Source organism: Rhinolophus sinicus, chromosome 15, assembly GCF_057876585.1.
Source record: "Rhinolophus sinicus isolate RSI-liver-muscle chromosome 15, RSI-T2T, whole genome shotgun sequence".
Taxonomy (NCBI): domain Eukaryota; kingdom Metazoa; phylum Chordata; class Mammalia; order Chiroptera; family Rhinolophidae; genus Rhinolophus; species Rhinolophus sinicus.
In genome coordinates this window covers 118,947,020-118,967,302 of record NC_142515.1, presented here as the reverse complement: position 1 = coordinate 118,967,302, position 20,283 = coordinate 118,947,020, and the positions used below count along the sequence as shown (strand labels likewise).

The window sequence follows — 20,283 nt, the reverse complement described above, 5'->3', positions numbered from 1 at the left end:
TTTTCCCACAGGAGAGGAGAACAGTCTACGCCAGGCCTTGGAGCTGCCTAGGGGACTAGAGGGGTCCAGAAGTTGGCAGAGGGGGAGGGGAAATTGCTTTTGAATTGGCGGAGAAGAGGGTTTAACAGTGGGTGCTGATGTGGAGGCAAACCCTGAAGCCTGTGACTGGCGACCAGGCAGATGGAAATCAAGTTCAGGAAAGCGACTCCAGGGCCAGATGCAGACCTGTGACTGGCAGCCCCAGAATTGCCGGCTTTGCCGGTTCCTGTTCCTGTTCCAGAGCAAAGGTCACTCAGCCGCTTGAATCATCTTTTTTTTTTCTTTCCCTCCTCCAGCTTTGTTTACCTTTTAAGGAAGGTCAGCATTGCCAAGTTGAAAGTGCCTGTGTTATCTGTCTCTTGAGTACTACAAATTGTTCCGCGAAGCAGAACGTTCCAAGTGGAAGATGGCTGGGAATTCAATCTTGCTGGCTGCTGTCTCTGTCCTGTCTGCCTGTCAGCAAAGTAAGAGTCCCGGGCAGTGTGTCAGTGTGTGTGTGTGTGTGTGTGTGTGTGTGTGTGTGTGTGTGTGTGTGTGGCAGAGAAAGGGAGGTCTGCTTTTGTGGTTTCATACTTCCGTGCTGGTGGCCCTGTGTGCTCCAAAGAGCATAGTCTGCTTAGGGTCATCAGTGCGTCTTTCCCTGGGATGGGCAGAGATTGGGACCATTCCAGGGATGAGGTCTCCCCATGGGGGGACCTAAGACCTCTGAGCCCAGCCTTTCTGCATCATCGGTGGTTACAACAGCCCAATTCAAGCCCCTTAGCATTGTGGTAACCTGGGGGAAATGGACTATAAATATTAATTGTACCTGCTTGTAAACTCTGGCTGTGATTTCTTAAACCCTGATCTTTTAATGAATGCATTTTCTTAAACAAACTGCCTATGGCAGGTATGATTATCAGGTTAAAAAAAATCTGCAGAAACATGAGCTTCAGATTAAGTAGTTAATTCTAAATTTTAAAGCACCTTCCCATGAGGGTTATTCAATATCCCAACTACCTGGTTAAATAGAGGGCTTTTTCTCCATGGGGACCACATTTACTCAATTCATATTCTCTTACCTGCTAAATGGGGGAAAGGGTCTGAGTGAGCACTGGTGGGCAAGACTTCTTACCACGTACACGTACTTATCTTTCCAAGTACGCTTGTACCAGGAAGCAGGGCAGGGCTGTGGGCTGTGCCCGGAACCCAGAAGCATGAGGGCACCACCGTTTAGGATAAAGTCCAGCCTGTACACGTGCTCAGTGTCTTGCCTCACCAGTCTGTTTTGTGGATTTATGAAAATGCTATAACTTAAGACACACATTTTGTGGTCTGAATCCCAATCTTTTCTGGAGTAGAGCAGGATGTTTATTAGCGATTTAAGGAGCCCTTAGGTCGGAGGCAGTCGGCTATGCTGATTCCTCACTCACATAGACCTACTCAGAGGCGCTGCCAACCCACGTGTGCCCTCATCGCAGCGCGGCAGGAGCACAGGAGAAGGTCCACAGATGCCCCCAGGCGGACAGAGCCTCTGCCGTTTGCACAGGAAGGCTACTGTGTGCTGGTGGGTGCAGGGGACGATGTGAACTGTAGCCAGAAGGTCTGGCAGCTGGGTGGCATGGGTGGGGGTGGGACAGAGGAGAGCAGCCTGGGCCAATGGTGGTTGCTGGGGGACAGGAAATGTTTAATGATAGGTGAAAGAGAGATGAGAGACTGCTGTTTAGTTGGCGGTAGGAACCAGAATTTGCTGCTTCTACAAAAGTCTGGTGTTAATGGAGACGGGACAGCATGTGCCATAGTAGAAGCAGCTCAGCTTTTGAAGACAACCTTGTATCTTTCCATTCCAGCAACTTACCTTTTGGGTACCTCTGGCCAGCGTATTGCATCCTTCAGTGTCCTCATCAGAAAGGGTTAAATAGGTCACTGGGTAAGAAACGCCCACCAGGGTGTCCGGCCTAGGGTCGGTGCTCAGCATGTCAGTCCCATTCTCACTGCTTACCCACAGACAGGAGCTTCTGCAGGATTGAGAGCTGTGGCTGGGGGTGGGGGGAGGTTATGGTGGAGGGTGGTCTCCCCAGTGCACCTGTCCCTCTGGAGAAAGCTAGGGAGAGAGGAAAGACAGGCAAAGCAAAAGACTATTCTCAAGCCATGTTTAATCAACTCATAAGAAGGGAAACAAAGTTGAAGCTCTCCAGAAGAAGTGGTGAAATAGCCTTTCCACCCTCATCATGTCCCAATAGTAGCCACGTGTCTCTCACGCCCCTGATCTGAGAGGACAGAGACGGGCTTCCACCCCTTGGGGCTTCGCTGGCCCAACTGACTCCTCCTTCCTGGGGCTGGGTTGGCTGAGTATTCAAACATGTCTTCCTTTTGCTGAAGCACATTCCTCACTGCTGCAGCCGCCGCTATAGACAGGGGCCAGCCAGGTGCAACGCACAGGCTAGAGGAAGACACAGGCTAGAGCACTTGCAAAGCTTTCGCTTCCTCACAGCTTCATTCGGAAGCTCCAGGTTCTTGCACCATTGCTAATGTGTAATCTACAGACGGAAATGAGAAGCCTCACCAAGGGTTTTCTCCAAGGCTGTGGAGTGAGTTGGAAGCAGGGTCCAGAACAGCCACGTCCCAATTTCCCCCTCAGCAGATGGATCTCCTTTTTGGCTCCAGCTGGGCCCATGAGTCACTGGTCTCATGGGTCCCAAATCTATGCTGCCTTGAAAGGATTTAGCCCAGGGCTGGAAGCAGTTGGTGCTTGGTTTGGTTCCACACTTTTCTTATCTTCCCTCTACGCTCTCAGGCTTTGGGGATGGACTGCAGTTTGAAGGGGATGGACTCCAGCCCAAAGCATTTACACACTTTATACGTTCAGCTCCAGCTTTTAAATCCCAAACAGCAGTTTATTTGTAGCACAGCGGAGTCAAGGGGAAGGAAAGTGGTGCAAGAGCCCTTACTAAACCAGGTTCAACATTTACCGATTTCTTGTCAGAGGGGAGAAGATGGCACCGTGTTTCAGGGCCATTCTAGGGATTAAATTTCCCTATGGGGACGTGGTGGGCCCTCTGAGCCCAGCTTTTCTGGAAGAAACACATCACCCCTAATTCTGTAACACAGTGAGAGAATGAAACTACAAACTTGGTGTGGAAAAGGAAACTATTTTTAAAACATTAGCAAGTAGGAAATGGATATGGAAGTACTAAAACAAGTGGGACCAAAATAGTGTTGGGGACAACTGGTAAGGAACTGAAACTGGAAGAAACAATCTGATGGGACATAAAAGGCCCCAGAACTAACTATGGGGTAAAAGGAGGAAGCTAAGGAATTGAGAACTACTGAACAGAGGAGAAAGTGTGGCTCTGAAACTGAAAGAGGTTCACAGAACTAATCATAAAATGCAATGGGGTTTGATAATCTAATGCACCTTCCATACAGCAAACAAAGGAGAACAAAGTCACACTCATTTTATAATAGGGAAACTGAGTCAGGCACGGATCTAGCATTCCCAAAAGTTTTCTTATAATCCTCCCTCTGGCCCTCCTCATCTCTAGGCAACCACAGATCTTTTTCATGTCCCTGTAGATTCACTTGCAGTTTTGAAAATTTTGTATGAATGGAATTATCCGGTCGCAGTTTTTTATTTGATCTTGCTTCTTTCATTCAGCCTAATTATTTTGAGATTCATCCATGTTGTTTCGTGTTAATAGTTCATTCCTTTTTACTGTTGTATGTATGTATACATATACCACGGTTTGTTTATTCACTGACTTGTTGATAGACATCTGTGTTAGTCAGGGTTCTGCAGAGAAACAGAAGGACTGCACTATATGCATACACACACACACACACAGACACACACACACACACACACACACACAGACACACACACACACAGACACAGACACACATTTATTTTAAGAAATTGGTTCATGCAATTGTGGAGGCTGGCAAGTCTGAAATTTGCAGGGTGGGCTGGAAGGCTGGAAATTCCAGCAGGAGTCTTGAGTCTGAAGGCAGCGTGGAGGCAGAATTCCTTCCTCTTTGCAGACCTCATGCTTTTAAGGTCTTCAACTGATTGGATGAAGCCCACCCATGTTAAGGAGGGTAATCTGCTTTACTCAAAGGCTTTTAATGTATATATAAATCACATCTAAAATTACCTTCACAGCAACATCTGGACTGGTGTTTGACCGAACAACTGAGTCCCATACCGTAGCCTATTTGACACCTAAAATTAACCATAACAGAGTTGTCTCTAAGTTTTGGCTATTACAAATAACATGCTGTGCATGTTTGTGTACAAGTTTTGTATGGAGATATGCTTTCATTTCTCTTGGGGAAATACCTAGGAGCAGCACGGCTGACTCATATAGTCTATGTATATCTAACTAAAACATCCCTTCCAAATGGTTTTTTAAAGTGGTCGTACCATTTTACATCCCCACCAGCACGTTATGAGAGTTTCAGTCGCTCTTATGTTCTCTCCTGTCTTTTTTTTTTTTTAAGATTTTATTGGGGAAGGGGAACAGGACTTTATTGGGGAACAGTGTGTACTTCCAGGACTTTTTCCAAGTCAAGTTGTTGTCCTTTCAATCTTAGTTGTTGACGGCGCAGCTCAGCTCCAGGTCAGTTGCTGTTGTTAGTTGCAGGAGGTACAGCCTACCATCCTTTGCAGGAGTTGAACCAGCAACCTTGTGGTTGAGAGCCCACTGGCCCATGTGGGAATTGAACCGGCAGCCTTCGGCGTTAGGAGCACGGAGCTCTAACCGCCTGAGACACTGGGCCGGCCCCTGTCTGTCTTTTTTAACTGGTATAACCTGTCTTTTAAATTTCAGACATTTTGATAGGTATGTAGTGGTGTCTAATTGTGGTTTAAATTTGCGTTTTACTAATTAATAATGATGTGGCATATTTTTAACATTAATTCCTTTTTCCTTGCAGGTTATTTTGCTTTGCAGGTAGCAAGGGCAAGATTAAAATACAAAATTACACCCCCGGCAGTCTTTGGGTCACCAGAATTCGAGAGAATATTTCGTGCGCAGTAAGTAATGCTTCTCCCACCCTCCAGGGATCCGGGCTGGCCACACACACACAATTCTGGTTAGGACGACAATGTGCAGAGAAGACATAACCACTCCTCATGGCCAAGACCCTTCTTATGACCCTTGATGCTTGAGGTATGCAGTGCATGGAGTCTCTACCTACCTACATTACAGATTTAGGTAATACACAGATTCATTCTATTTACAAAATAGGCTGGGATCTTAGGAGGGCCTGCTCTACATCTCTCAGCGCAGCAGTGAGGTCAAAGAGCCCCCTAAGAGTTCAGTAGCCTCAAGTTGTATTAGTTACACTATCAATTTTCACTTTTCTATCTTTATTTTCTCCTCTCCTCTCTAAAACAGAGGTGGGTTGGCATTACCCTCTGCCCACGAACCATTTCCGCAAGTCAGAAACACGCAAGAATGAGAAAGCTTTTATTAAACATACACTCATGATGTTTTTGGTCATCTGGTTCTCCTGGCCTTTTCAGACCCACCCAGAACGTTCCAGCATAAGCATCATGAGTTTGCCTGCTGCAAGACACTTGGGCTCCCGTTGTATTTCATCCCCCAAACGAAGTGCTTTTAAAAACATGGCACCTATCACCATTTATACTACGTCGCTCGGTTGTTTTGTTAATACTTCAGGATTTTTCATCTATGTTCACGAGGGAGGTTGGCCTCTCATTTTCCTTTTTGTGTGGTCCTTGTCTCATTTTGATATCAAGCTTATACTAGTCTTACAGAACAAGTTAGAGAATCATTTTCTCAGAGAATTTTAATAAGATTGGAAGAGTGTACCAATAAGTACCTCAGTAAGTTGTTAGAATGTGCGTGTGGAATGATGAGGCCCTGATGTGTTCCTTGTGGAAACATTTTAAACGATGGGATTTAAGGTTTTTTTTTAATGCCAATTGGGCTATTCAGGCTTTTTATTAAGTCTTGAGTGACTTTGGGCAAGTTCTGATCCTTGAGGTGACAACATTGGTCTCTTGTCCATCTATTTGTTCCAAGGAGGCCGGCACAGACTATTTCCTCGGCCTGAAAAGGTGAGATGAACACCACTGGTAGTAGAAGACATCATTTGAATAGGTGCATAGACATGATAATTTAAAAAAAGTTTTTCGTGGTAAGAATATGTAACCCTCTTAATTTTTTAAAAGTCCCTATCGTCAACTAGAGGTACAATGTTGTACAGTGATCTCTAGCGCTTGTTCCTCTTACTTGACTGAAACTTTACACCCAAGGTACGATTTTACATAACATTGAACCACATGATGGGAAAGCCATTTTCATTTCAATTGTCTTTGCATATTTATGGTTATGCCAGTGGGAAGGACTGGTTTGGTGCCAGTCTGTCCCACGCTCCAAAATCAATATTTAGTTTCATCAGAGTAATTCATGTACTTGTATGTAGTCAGACCCTGCAGCAATCGGTAGAATTTGGCAACTTCTTGTTTTCATGGGATAGATTTTTATATTTATCCTTTATTTAGAAAGTGATACTCTTTTTCCACTTGTGGTGATATCAAATTTCATTTTCCCTAATTTATTTAAGTAAAAAAAAATTTTTTTGATTTATAGGAAAATAGTAAGTGGTATATGGAGAGGTTAAAATTTTGACCATGATCTATTAATGCTTGAAGTTTGGGAGATACTGCACTATTTATAAAAATCATCCACATCTTCCCACTTTGTCTCTCATCATTTGAGAACTTCCTGTTGGGGAATTGCTGGGCTTCCAGCAGACTAAATCCTTGGATCACCTCTGGTTCTATGCTCATTCACATAGCTTCCACAAATTCGATTTTCTTTCAAGTTATTTCTCTCTTTCCTTCCTCTTCTATATCTAGACTCTTTGTCCTAGGAAGAAAGCTAGACACCATTTCCAAGCATGTCTCTTAAATTGCTGTTTATAAAATAGCATACAAACCCAATTTCCTTGTTAGAAGTGTTTTGTTTGATTAATCACGGCAGAACAGAGAGGGGTTAAAAAATAATAGCTAATAGTTGGGGTGACATTTGGAGCCATAAAATAGCTGTAAGGGCACAGTAGTAGTTGTTCTGGGTTCTCTCTGAAGAATGAATGGGGACGGCCCTGCTCCTTTCCCTGAATGTCTTCTTAGAGAGTCCACAACACTAGCCCAGTTCTTGCCTTAGATTTTAAGTTTAGACTAAGTCTGGCCAAATCAGATTAGATTCATTGCTAGTGAAGTCATTTCGACTTTATCTGAGGCAGTTAGGACAGGATCCCCTGGGACAACCAGTACATTCCAAAGTCTACTTGGCTACCTCTTCCGGTCTTCACAGGTAGGTCCGCTCGAGCTCTGCCAGGTCCTGAGAGGGAATGCACTTTCCCCTCTGGCTCTCCTGGACCAGAGCCCTGAGTCCCTTCAGCCTCCTTACAGCCTTGACTGTCATGGAAATTGTTGGCTTTTCCCTACCCCTTTCTCCTGCTGCTTTGCCCAAAGCGTAGCCAAACAGTCTGATGTTATGACAAATTCCGTCTTTAAGTGGAACTTGGCATCTCATAGCAATCACTGCAGGTCCCTCTGACCACACTGATGTACCTGAGTCCTGTCTGAGGGTCGCCTCAGGTTGGATGTTTATTTGCCAAGCTGAGATGCTTATTATGGAGCTTAACTTACCCAAACTACCAGCTCAGGGTCCCTTTTCCAGAGACCTCATTCAATCCCTCTTCCCTTCCTGCAGGGAGGGACTTAGAGGTGACTGGCTCCAGAGTTTTGCAGTTTTTTGTCAGAACACATGCTTTTTTTTTTATAATTACAAAAATAGCAACTATAATTTCACCAAAGGCCATTCTTGCATGTTATTGCTCAGCTTAAAAACTTCTATCTAGGGGTCGGCCCGGTGGCTCAGGCGGTTGGAGCTCCACATGGGTCAGTGGACTCTCAACCACAAGGTTGCCAGTTCAATTCCTTGAGTCCCACAAGGGATGGTGGGCAGCGCCCCCTGCAACTAAGATTGAACACGGCACCTTGAGCTGAGCTGCCGCAGAGCTCCCGAATGGCTCAGTTGGTTGGAGCACATCCTCTCAACCACAAGGTTGCCTGTTCGACTCCCGCAAGGGATGGTGGGCTGCGCCCCCTGCAACTAGCAACGGCAACTGGAGCTGAGCTGCGCCCTCCACAACTAAGACTGAAAGGACAACTTAAACCTGAATGGCAACCTCCACAACTAAGATTGAAAGTCAACAACTTGACTTGGAAAAAAGTCCTGGAAGTGCACACTGTTCCCCAATAAAGTCCTGTTCCCCTTCCCCAATAAAATCTTTAAAAACAAAACAAAACAAAACAAAAAACTTCTATCTAGTCTAATTCGAGCATCTTTATCCTTTTAGATTAAAGGCTTTTATAAATCTAAAAAGTAGATCCATGTCATAAACTGATCTTGTTGCAATTTAAATACATTTCCTCTGATTCTATTCTCCCTGGAAGAGAAGAATAGCTGCTGACCTCACCCTCTTAAGGATCATTATTAAGTGTCTTGTATCTTCTGTATTTTGAGGCCAGGTAGTGCTAATTCTTTGGCTTTGTTTTTCAATCATTAAACATTTTTTGGTTATCTTTAGACTCAAATTTTTCATATGATTTCTAAACTTGGAGCCTAGAGGTATATGTGATATTGTAACAATGGTTTCATGGTTCTGGGTAAGACAGAGGAATTGCCTCCTACTTAGTTCTTGTGAATGCTTTCCTGTTTGCTTACTGTTGATGTATTCAGTTCCTGTTTTAGAATTCACCTGCCACAAGTACACCCAATCATCATGAATCTGAGTACTCTTTAGCAATATTACAAAGACAGTACTTTTCAAATATTCTGCAACACTAGGATTATAGAAATGTGGGTCACCTGCTATTGTAGTAAGTACAGAAAAGTTAAATAAAAGAGAAACAATAAACACACCTGCATTTTTCTTACAAGTGTATCCATCTCAGACATTAACTGAAAGCACAAGACGAACTTATCCACTGAGTTACGAAGGGCTGGGATCTCCAGGATGAGAGAGTGACCCTAAATGATGAGTTCTTCCAACTCCAGCATCCTGCTCCACAAACCACCTGTGTTAGCCAGCCCAGGCTCCCGTAACAAAATACCACAGACTGGGTAGCTTCAACAACAGACATTTGTTTTCTCATAGTTCTGGAGGCTGCAAGTCTGGGATCAAGGTTCTGGCTGATTCGATTTCTGGGGAGAGCTCTCTTTTCTTGGCTTGCTGTCCTCACATGGCCTTTCCTCTCTGCATGTGTGTGTGGGGTGGCGGGGAGAGTGAGTGGTGGGTGTCAGAGAGCTCCCTGCTGTTTCTTCTTATGTGACACCAATCCAATTAGATCAGGGCCCCACCCTTCTGTCCTCCTTTAACCTTAATTACTTCCTTACTCCAAATAGAGCCACTTCAGGTGTTAGGACTTCAGCATATGAATTACAGGGAGGACAAACTTTCAGTTAGTGCCGTTACCAAATAGCTTTTGTCACACAAGCTGGGTGAGTCTCAGGTCGTGAGGGGACGAAAGGTGGGTGGCTAGAATTTGGATGCACTGCAAGCCTCACTCTCTCATCTGTTCATCCTCTTCCTTGTCAGCAGTGCCATGGAAGAGTGTTGGGTAAAGTCATGCCCTCCTGCCATCAGCGATCCTCTCTCTGGTGTGTCCACACAAGGCTCACTTGACAAGGAGCCATTTAGACAGTTATGAGTCTATAGAAAGATTGACTCCAGCAACCGCTCATCCCCAAGACTTTTCTAAGCATATTAACCTATTGCTCTGACCCCCCAGTCAGTGTAATAATCCAAAAGGCTTCCCAGCGTCGAAAGCCAGCGTACTGAGGCTGGGTCATCTGTTAATAGGGCAAGCAGCTCACAGCGGCATGCAGCCCACTGCTTCAGAACACAGAGTCACAAAACAAAAGGAGAAAAAAAGGCAAACACACACTTGGGAGAGGAAAACCTCCCAAGAAGCAGTTGTCTTGATTGTTTTTTATTTTTTTAAAAGATGTCATATCATGAGCATGGCACTAGAAATGTGCTACAGCTGATCAGGTTTTCCCTTTGGGCAAATGGTTCAGATTTTCTATGAACAAGATTGTTATACACAAAGTTTCCTGTTACACATTGGTTAGAAATCTGTGTAACAAATAGCAAAGATATTCAGAAATGTTTTAAGTCAGAGGTCTCCCAGGTGGTGTGTCCCCTGAGGGGGGTGTACTAAGTAAACTGTTTGGGGTGGGGGAGGTGGTGAGGAAAACATTGGAGCCGTTATTTGTATTTATCCTTAAAATTTCATCCTTTAATTTCTATTTTGTGTATGTTTTATAATGTATACGGTATTCTTTTCCAGTCGATTGTACTAGCTGTGTTAATAGATCAACCTGATATTCCCAGTGGTTTAACACAATGAGAGTTTATATCTTGCTCGTGTCAAGTTCAATATGGGTGTTCCTGGTTGGGCACATGGTCATTTTGAGGCCGAGGCTCCTTCTGTCTGAGGGGTCTGTCCCCATTGAGGTCCTCAGAGTTGTCTCCATTCAGTCAGTGAGTGGGGGAAGGGAGCTTGGCACACCAGCTACTTAACCATTTGGCTTAGAAGTGACACATTTCACTTTTGCTGGCTTTCCTTTGGCAAGAGGGAGCCCCACCGAAATCCAAGGCGGCTGGGAGTGTAGTTGTCTGGGCAGCTACCGTACGGCACCACCAGCTTCACTCCCTCTGTTGTCAGCTAGCACCTCTGCTACAGTAGGACATGTCTATACTGTTATGAGGGTTGTATAACCATTAGGGCTATGCAATTAAACACATTTGGAGACTAGCGTTTTAGGAACTGTCAGAACTGGGGCTGCCTGGCCACACATTGATTCTTTTTTCCAAAATAAGGTGAACTTTGCAGAATTTTGCAGAGACAGGTTCCAAATGGTACTTAGTTTGGGACTTCCCCCCATTACGCCCTCGGACCCAGGCGGGAATCTGCAGTGGTCACGTGTCCTGAATCCCACGGCCCAGGTTCACTTGGAGTTGGGATGGACCGTGACGGTTTCAGCAGCTGTAACTACTCAGTCTCAACAGGCTCCGCCAGACCAAACTTTAAGATGACCAACTTGTTCCAGTTTGCCTGGGACTTCCTCGGTTTTGGTACTCCAAGTTCTGTGTCCCAGGAAACCTCTCAAGTCCAGGAAAACCAGGACAATTTACTGGGGATAGTCCTGGTTTTAAAACTGAAAGTCCCATGTTCTGAAAACCTTCTCAGTCCAGGGCAAACCAAGATGGCGGGACACCCAACTGTCCTTCCAACAAAGACTCTCTTTGTTATCACTCTGTGTAGAATTTGAGGCCCATGGTGACATCTGCCTACGACAAAGGAGAATCTTCTCCCTAATCTTTTTATGGGAAGCTTAAATATCAACAGAGCACAGGATTATTATGCAAAGGGGCTCTATGAGCAAGTGGGGAGGCAGACTCGGTTTCCCTCCGTGTGGACTTGCAGGGAAGCGGGTGGTCCATCAATGGTCATAAGCACCCGTGCTCTCCCTTCCCACAGGGGGGAAAATCAACACAGCTGCTACCAGCTGTTTTCTGTCCCATTTGATGATTTTTCCTGAGGCTCTCCTTTAATAAGACGACAGAATATGTCTGCCTTCACATCCAAAAGAGACCAATAATTATTCTCGTTTTGGTGTTCATGTAATGTAACTGTAATTAGTCACCAATAGGAAGGTTAAGGAGAAATTTTCAGAGTGGGGTCCCCTTGAATTAAACAATGTGTGTGGACAGCTTACTGTGGCTGCATTGTTCTAGGACACACCGTGGTGGTAGAAGAATATGGTCACATGCTGGAGGGGGGGGTGGAAGAGGTCATAATAAGCAGGTAGAATGGGACTCCAGGTATCTTAAGGCCTGGCTATACCAGGTGTTCTCAGCAGGCTGCAGCAGAGAAGATTGTTAGCAGTAGCAGGGCCCCAGAACTGGGGGTCAGAGAATCATTTTCAGTCTCTGAAAGATAATAGCAGGAAATGGACAAAGCCTCATTTCAGAGGGCCTGGGGCTTAAGGAAGGTCAATAGAAGAGGGACCAGAAGAAAAGTACAGTGAGCCCAGCTGGAACGTGAGGTCAAGGGGAGACCCGCATGACTAACTGCTTGTAGGAGACAGAGGGACTCATCTCTTGGGGTGGAAAGCTGCAGCGACATGGTGCTAAACTGCCAAACGTTGTAGGCTCTCCCCCCCCCCCCCCCCCCCCCCCCCCCCCCCGAGCTCAGATGCCATTACAGTCCCATCCTTGCCTGTATCTCAATGGCTTCTAACCACGCCTGCTCACCCAGCACCCCCTTCCCCTATCTTCTCAGTTACTTCCCGGAGCCCCAGGGGATGTGTGCAACGTCACAGCTCCTCCTGGCCAGCAGCTTCAGGGAGGGTCCCTGCCACCACTCTGCTGAAATCCTTCCCAAAGCCTTGTAGGTCTCGTGGATGTGAGCCCCACTGGCTTTCAAAGCAAGGTGTTTCAGGGCTCAGACCTCAGCTGGAAATCTTAAGAACTGGGGTACAGGATGTGTCCTCAGAAAGAAGCTGGGAATTGAGGGTTCCCTCCAGAATGTACGGCGCTGTGCTGAGGGCGGTGTTTATGGCAAGAGGGTGCCTTAGCCTTTTCTTATAAGAATAAAACTGTGTGGGTATTTTCTGTCTTGCTTGATGTGTAGGAGTCACTCAGCTGGTTTCTGGATTTTACAGAAGGAATTGCTCTGTGTGTAGTTATTCATTCCATGAGTCTGTGAGAGGAGAGAAGTACAGGAGCCTCCTATGTCACCGTCTTAGTTGCAAAAACAAACAAACAAAACCCCTTATTTTTTCAATAAGAAAAAAAGACATCACCCATGGTCTTCAAGAACCAGTATCAACTATTTCTGGGCCAGTTGTGCATAACCTTAAGTGCTCAAGCTTTAAAGCTCAAGGACATGTGGGAATCACTGATCGCCTTGTGTGCTGTGACTCTTCCACCAGGATCCACTCAAGACCTCACTACAAATTACCTTCAAGTTCTTTCTGGTTGTGATATTGTCAGTAAAGAATTCAGCCAACTGAGCTAAGCTCACTGGGGGGTGTAGCACAGGAAGGAAGAGGAATATAATTCATCTTTCTTCCCTTTGCTAGGTGCAGATGCATTAATTATAGTTCCCAGAGAACTGTTCCCTTTTGCTTAAAATAGTATCAAATTTTCCATCCAAGTCTTCTATGAATAGAGGCAATGTGAGTTGACATTAGGACAGAGTTTTGGAACCTGGACATGACACAGTCTACCTTTGGTTCTCTGCGAGGCTTCAGTCAGCTTGGGCTCTCAGGCCTTAGTTTGTCCTCTGTAAAATGGAAATGAAATATGCTCATTCCTTTACTTTAGGAGGTTTTAGGGAAATTATTTGAAGACCATTTAAAAAAAAAAAATGTGCTGAGTAACTCAAGCAGAAGGCAATGGATGTGAGGGAATTGGAGGGGAAGAAATCCACTTAATATGAGTTGAGTTATTTTCTGGGTTCTTTAGCTAAGACACAGAATGATTTTAAGCTCACCATCATGACCATCTCAAGGTTTGACTTTTGGAAAAGAGCTGTGATTAATTTCTATTCCCGGCAACTTGTATGCAAGAGAGTGATTCTTGGCCCTGCTCTGAGATTTAAACAATATTTGAGTCCTAACTCAAAAAAACCCCTAATTTTATATCTAAGGATAATTTAAGCTCTTTATGTAAATTCTTAGATTATTTTTGTGAGAAGAGACTGGATATTTCACCTCCAGATAAAAGCTCAGTGCTTTGGAGTACAGTTTTCTTATAAAATAACCCATGTCTTTATTTTTTCCTGCAGGCAAAATTGTGTGGAGTATTACCCCATATTCATGATTACATTGTGGATGGCTGGATGGTATTTCAACCAAGGTAATTTTAAAATGCAGTCAACTCTGTTCTAATGAGGTTTATGGTTCTCAGAACTATTAAGGAGCAGACAAGCGACCACACATCTATGGATCCTGGAAATGGTTTTAAACAAAACACGCAATGTCTGTGTGTATCAGAGTACTGTGCTACAGACAGGCTACCTTTGGCTTCATTCTCATTTAATTCAGTAATTGTTTTTAAAACTTGGAACAGACTGAATGCTGGGCACTCTAGAATGCAAAATGACGTGAAATTTGTCTTCAGATCTGATTCTCTAAAATTCTAATTTATCTGCAGGAACAGAACACAGAATGAACAATCACCCTAATTATTATGGTTTATATTTATTGAGCACTTACTATGCAGCAGGCACTGCCCGGTATAAATCCTGTATAAATCCTGTACATGAGATATACATGTATTATCTCATGTACAGGATTTATAAGATTAAAAACCTTCCTTTGAGGTAGGTTCTATAGTTAATTCCTGCTTTGCAGATAAAGACATTGAAGTAGAGAGAGGTTAAGTAATTTGTCCAACTTTTCATTCACCAATGTAGGAGAAAATTAGCTTCCAAATACAGAGCACGGTCTGTTAGTATTTGACCCAATAACCCATGTACCTTTTCTCAGTTTCCCAAGGATGTGGTGCTATTGTTTATATATAGCAACTCTACACATGTACTCCTTTTTAAATTTTTGAATTACAGTTGACGTTCAGTATTATTTTATATTAGTTTCAGGTGTACAGCATAGTGGTTAGATATTAATATAATTTATGAAGTGATCCCCCCCGATTAGTCTAGTACCCACCTGGCATAATAACTATGCAGTTATTATACTATTATTGACTATATTCCCTACGCTATACTTTGTATCCTTGTGACTGTTTTATAACTACCAATTTGTACTTCTTAATCCTTTCCGCCTTTTCACCCTACAAACATGTACTTTCTGTTTGACGGGTATCCTTGGTGAGCTGAGGGCTTTACCCAAACTCTGCCTGTCCCTTTCACAGGGGGTCAGACCAGCACCAGCTACCTTAGTTAGAGAAATTTAATCCCTTTGGCTTTCTGATAACTCTGCTTGCCTCATTTGGGTTTGACCCTTGATGGCTAAGACTTAAATAAACTGAAATCCAGCTGCTTCCAAAGGCAACCCTTCTTGTAATTTTATCACCTCCTTCTTGTAATTTTTACTATCAACTGAGGAATTTCAGATAAAATGTCCTTGAGAGAAACACTTTTTAACTTTATTCCAACTCATACTTTCGTCCCTTAAGGGCACGAATGATGGCGGTCGTTCCTTGTCAGGTGAGACCACATTAACAACTAATAAGAAAAGTGCCGTTTGATAATGGGGCTGAGTCTTTGCCATTCCACCCTTTGGATGTCGCTGTGATGGGCCAACTGCCTGTCAGGAAAGGATTTCTCCAGTATCTTCTTGTTGTAATTTTCTCTTCGTTCTTTCTCATCCAAAGTGAGCTGCCTACTCACTGCCCCTGAATAGTTCTCACTGGCTTCGTGGGGGTGATTCATTAGATAGGGATTTTCAAAACTGTGGCATGCTCAGAATCTCTCTCCTTCTTCGGGCGCCAGGTAACTGTACCAGCTCTTCTTCTCCAGCTCTGTGTTTGGCCCCCTCCTTCTTGTCCTTCAGGCCCCAACACCAGTGTCATCTCCTCAGAGGGGCCTTCCCTCACCGCTTTCTAAAGGCGACCTCTTCCTGTTGCCGCTGTCCTTTCCCTCTTTATTTCCTTCACTGCACTTTCAAAGCTATAATTTTCTTCTTATTTCTCTCTTTGTTTGTTGTCTGTCTTTGCTGATAAACTCCATAAAAGCTTGTTTCTATTTCACTGCTAACCCCAACCCCTAGAATAATACCTGGTATATAGTAGAAACGAAAGAGATGTTTGTGACCTAATAACATAATGAATTTGATTCTATCCAGCCTATCAGAGTCCCACAGATAGACTCCAAGTGGTCCCTGGCAATTTGCACCTGTGAGGTTCAGAGGAAGAGAGAGAGAGGGTTCCTCATATAGTGAAGATAGTGATATTTTTCTTTGGACAGTATGGCAGAACATCACACCACACTTTACATTTCTTTTGGGTAAATCTTATTTTTCAAGAACTCCACAAATCTTATGTACCAATTGATGAGTTTTGACAAGTGGATATACCTGTGTGACCCAAGTTCCTGTCAAGATACAGAACATGACTACCAATCAGAACGTTTCCTCATACCCTTTCCAGTCAACCACTTTCAGAGGCAAACACTGTTCTGATGTTTTACATCCTAGTTTAGTTTTTCCCTTTCTAGAACTTTCCATATTTGGAACCATATAGTATGTATTCTTGTCAAATGCTTCGTTGCCTCAGCAAAATGTGTTTGAGATTCACCATGTTGTTGCAAGTATCTGTTTGCTTTCATTGCTGAGTGATATTCCATTGTATGATTCTCACAATTTGGTTATCCGTTCTCCTGTTGATAGACTTCTGGGCTGTTTCCAGTTTTTGGCTATGGTGAATAAAACTGCAACGAACATTCTGTACAAGGCTTTTTATGGACATGTGCTTTCATTTCTCTTGGGTAAATACATAGGAATGGAATTGCTGGGCCAAAAGTATGTTTAGTTTTATAAGAAACTACCAGGACTTTTCCCAGACTGGCTGTATTATTTTGCATTCCCACCAACAATGTCTGAGGATTCTGATAGCACCAACATTTGGTGTTGTCACTCTATTTAAATTTGAGCCATTCTGGTGGGTGTGCCATGGTACCATCGCATTGTGGTTTTAAATCACAGTTTGCTGATATTGAATGATGTTGAATAATGGGGAAAATTTTTTCATGTGTTCATTGGTACATTTACATCTTCCTATGTGAGTCGTCTATTCATTTTGCTCACTTAAAAAATTGAGTTTTTTTTTTTTGTCACTGTTGAACCGTCGGAGTTCTCTCTATATCCTGGACAAGTCGTTTGTCAGATACATGTTTTGTGAGCATTTTCCCGGTTTTCACACCACATTTTTAGAGACTGCCATTAAATTCTGTATCTTTTCTATTTTTTTCTCTATAGTTTTTGCTGCTTGTCTGGGTCTGGTGTATATATATGCCCGTCACCAGTTCTTCTCGGGATATTCGGAAGCTGCTAAAAAAAGGTAAGGAGAACCCAAGAATTGGGTGTTTAGGAAAAAAGTAGCAGGAGGGAGTCTGAATTCTTGCCTGTTCCTGAGAGTATTAACAGCACTGATGGCTGTGATGGGAAAAGTGATCTCTGGGGCCTGAGGCTAAGTCTCACCAGCTCACACAAAACTAGGCATGAGACGGGAAAAGGCAAGTATAAAGAGCGCTCTTTGGCCACTACACTTTATAAACCGTTGCAAAAATTTTGCACTATCTCCAAAAAGTTACTAAGGAAATCATCTTGCCCAGCCTTAATAATCCTTTGAATGTTCAAAGGAACCAATTAACTCTGTGGCTGGCATCCCCTTTAATTTATGTGACGAATCAAAATCTTCAAATGGCAGAACCATGGAAATTCTGGGCAGTGTCAACTGTCAGTGGGCTACCCCAGGACATCCCCGCGTCATCACTGTAGCCTTTTATCAGTGTCTCCCTCATCCGCCCTGCAGGATCGCTGGGTTCCGGCTGAGTCTGGGGAGTTTGGCCTTGTTGACCATCCTAGGCGCCCTGGGAATTGCAAACAGCTTTCTGGATGAATACCTGGAACTCAACGTTGCCAAGAAACTGAGGCACTTCTAACTTTCCCCCTCTCTTTGCTCTAATGTTTGCAGACGATGTTGTCACTCTGAAGCTTAGCTATATGGTATCACGTGTTCAATTAAAAAATAAAAGTCTGTATTTTGTTTTTCTTGAAACGGTTTTGTAGAAACACACACTTTAGAGAATACATTCCCTATCTGTTTGAGAACTGAGGGGATGTATTCGTCTCATCAGTGAAAGCCTGCTGAGCCCTGGTTTTAGAAGGGCTTGCTGAAATCGTGACTGCTCCTGGGGAAGCAAGCAGCCTGGCCCATATGTGGCTTTCTGTGGACCACTGCCATCATCTGCTTCTGAGACGGCTTCTCTCTTGATGGAAAGTTCCAGACAGACGCTGATAAGGCAGCCGAGCCCACGGCCTAGGTGGCAGGAAAGCAACAGAAGGGGCTGCACGTGGGGGACGTTAGGCAAACACACAGAGTAAGTAGCCCAGGAAGAGAGTCAGCAACGAATGGCATAAAATAAATTCGGCTGTGAACTGGACTTTATAAAGAAAAAAGGAAAAAGAAAGCAAAGGCATATCGTTTTAAGGAACCATGCAGGGAACTCTGCTCAGTGAATGTTCTTGCCCCTGGCAGGGGAAGGAGGTTCACAGTCAGGGCTGGAGGACAGGGCTGCGTCCTGATGCACCCCCTGAGTCCGTTCCGTGGGGCTTGGGGCCCGTGGCTGTTGGGGACCTATGTCAGTCACTGGCTGACACAGTTGCACACGACCTTCTTCACTTTCTTCATCTGTAAAATAGGAATGAGTCCACCTCATGGTCCTCAGGGACACTAGGAAAATGGAATTATGAGCATATACAACCCAGGCTAACATGCAGAAAAGAGCTCTCTGTTAATCTTTCCGAAGAAAGTTGGCCAGCCTTGAGTCTGATGTGGGCCTCTTCAAGAAGCTGTTGAATAAGACTTCTCTTTTTCTGTGTGAGTACAAAGGAAGTTACAAAGACTATAGATATAGCCAAAGAAATCAAGGCATTTAAATACCAGCATTCCCAGAATAGGAGGAGTGAAACATGACAGCCTCATGCATCCCAAGTACCAGTACTAAATATCCCAAAGTACGCTGAGAACGTATTGGTCTGGGAGTGGGGATATCTGGATACAAGCCCCGTTCATGCCCTCTTTGGCTGTCAGACCTCGGACAAGGCACCTCATTAGAGGTGGTGATTCAGCCAAGTGGTGAAGGCTCCACAGCCAGGTGACGCCAGTCCTGCTCTACCCTTTGCTGGCTGTGTTCCCGCTGTGCTTTGTAGCTCCTGCCTCAGTGTTCTCTCGGGTACAATGGGGCCAATATTCTAAAATGCTATGATTCTGTGGTCTTTTAACTTTTTAGTATTCTGATGAGTCCTGGTGACTTGTATTGTGACATTTTCATTGTTTTATACCCTGGAGACAAGCAAGAGACAGTGCACAGTTTTGACCCTAAAGCACAATTACTGCATAATCACAGCCTCTGGAAGTGGGATAAAAACACAGCTCTCTCTCCAAAATGTTATGCTTGAGGATTTTTAAACAATTTCTCTTTTGCATCTAAACTGGAACATTTTATAGATATAAACTATAAACACACACACAGTTTGGTTAAATTACATGTGGAAAAAGAAGATGGGCACACTGGGATAGCAGAGATTTGTGACTTTAAACATCTGAACTACAGAATTTATTTCCTTTGTTCTAAATTCTATTGTCACCAAGGCAACCTCTTGATCATTTTAATTCCTACAAATTTGGCTACAGAAAGCAAACAGGCTGGCTGGAGAGATGTGAATTACTGATCTCTTTCACAGTTACATATATCTTTTTTGTATATTTTGTAAACTGATTTTATTTTTTAGAAATCAGATTCCTTGCCTCGAAGAGTCAATGTTCTGAAAAAGGGATGGAGAAGAACTTTTCTGCATTCAGAGAGTCTTCAGAGGCATAAAAACCAAATGGCAATGTGGGTTCCTTAATCAAATCCTGGTTAGAAAAAGCGGCTGTGGAGGACAGTGGAGACAATTTGAATATGGAGTGAGAACTAGATGGTATTAGGGAATTAATGTTCACTATGTGGGATGCAGTGATGGAGACGTGGCTAGGGGACAGAAGGCCCTAATTCTTTGCAGCTGCATGCTGACAGGTGGTGGGGCGACATGGCTGCATTATGTATCACTTTGAAAAGCTTCCACAAAATACGTATGTGAAGCACATATGGCAAACTGTTAAGAATTATGAATCGAGTCAGTGAGTGTTTATAGTTATTCATTGTATTATTTTTTTCTATTTTTCTAATTGTTTGAAAATGTTCATAAAAACATCTTCAGAACTCCCAAGAACCTAATTTTTAGGTTTTAACTTCGCTTAGATTTTCAGACCTTTTAAAATACCACAGACCCCAAATGTGCTGTACGCTTCACTTGGGATCTGTGGTATTCACACCATTCAGCACTACTCCTGGCCCAGCAGCTGTCGTGGACGTGGTCGGGACCTTAAGCCCCAAATGTGTAAACGCTGCCTGTTGCATGAAATGAG

General features: G+C 43.8%; 1 protein-coding gene across 1 annotated transcript; it reads left to right on the top strand.

Moving 5' to 3' along the window:
* The first annotated feature begins 327 nt into the window (after window positions 1-327).
* Window positions 328-17,854, top strand: MGST2 (microsomal glutathione S-transferase 2). The gene is made up of 5 exons (XM_019730713.3): window positions 328-503; window positions 4,954-5,053; window positions 13,919-13,989; window positions 17,070-17,151; window positions 17,626-17,854. The coding sequence occupies exons 1-5, from the start codon at window positions 446-448 to the stop codon at window positions 17,753-17,755; spliced, it is 441 nt and encodes a 146-aa protein (XP_019586272.2). The 5' UTR covers window positions 328-445; the 3' UTR covers window positions 17,756-17,854.
* Window positions 17,855-20,283: the final 2,429 nt, after the last annotated feature.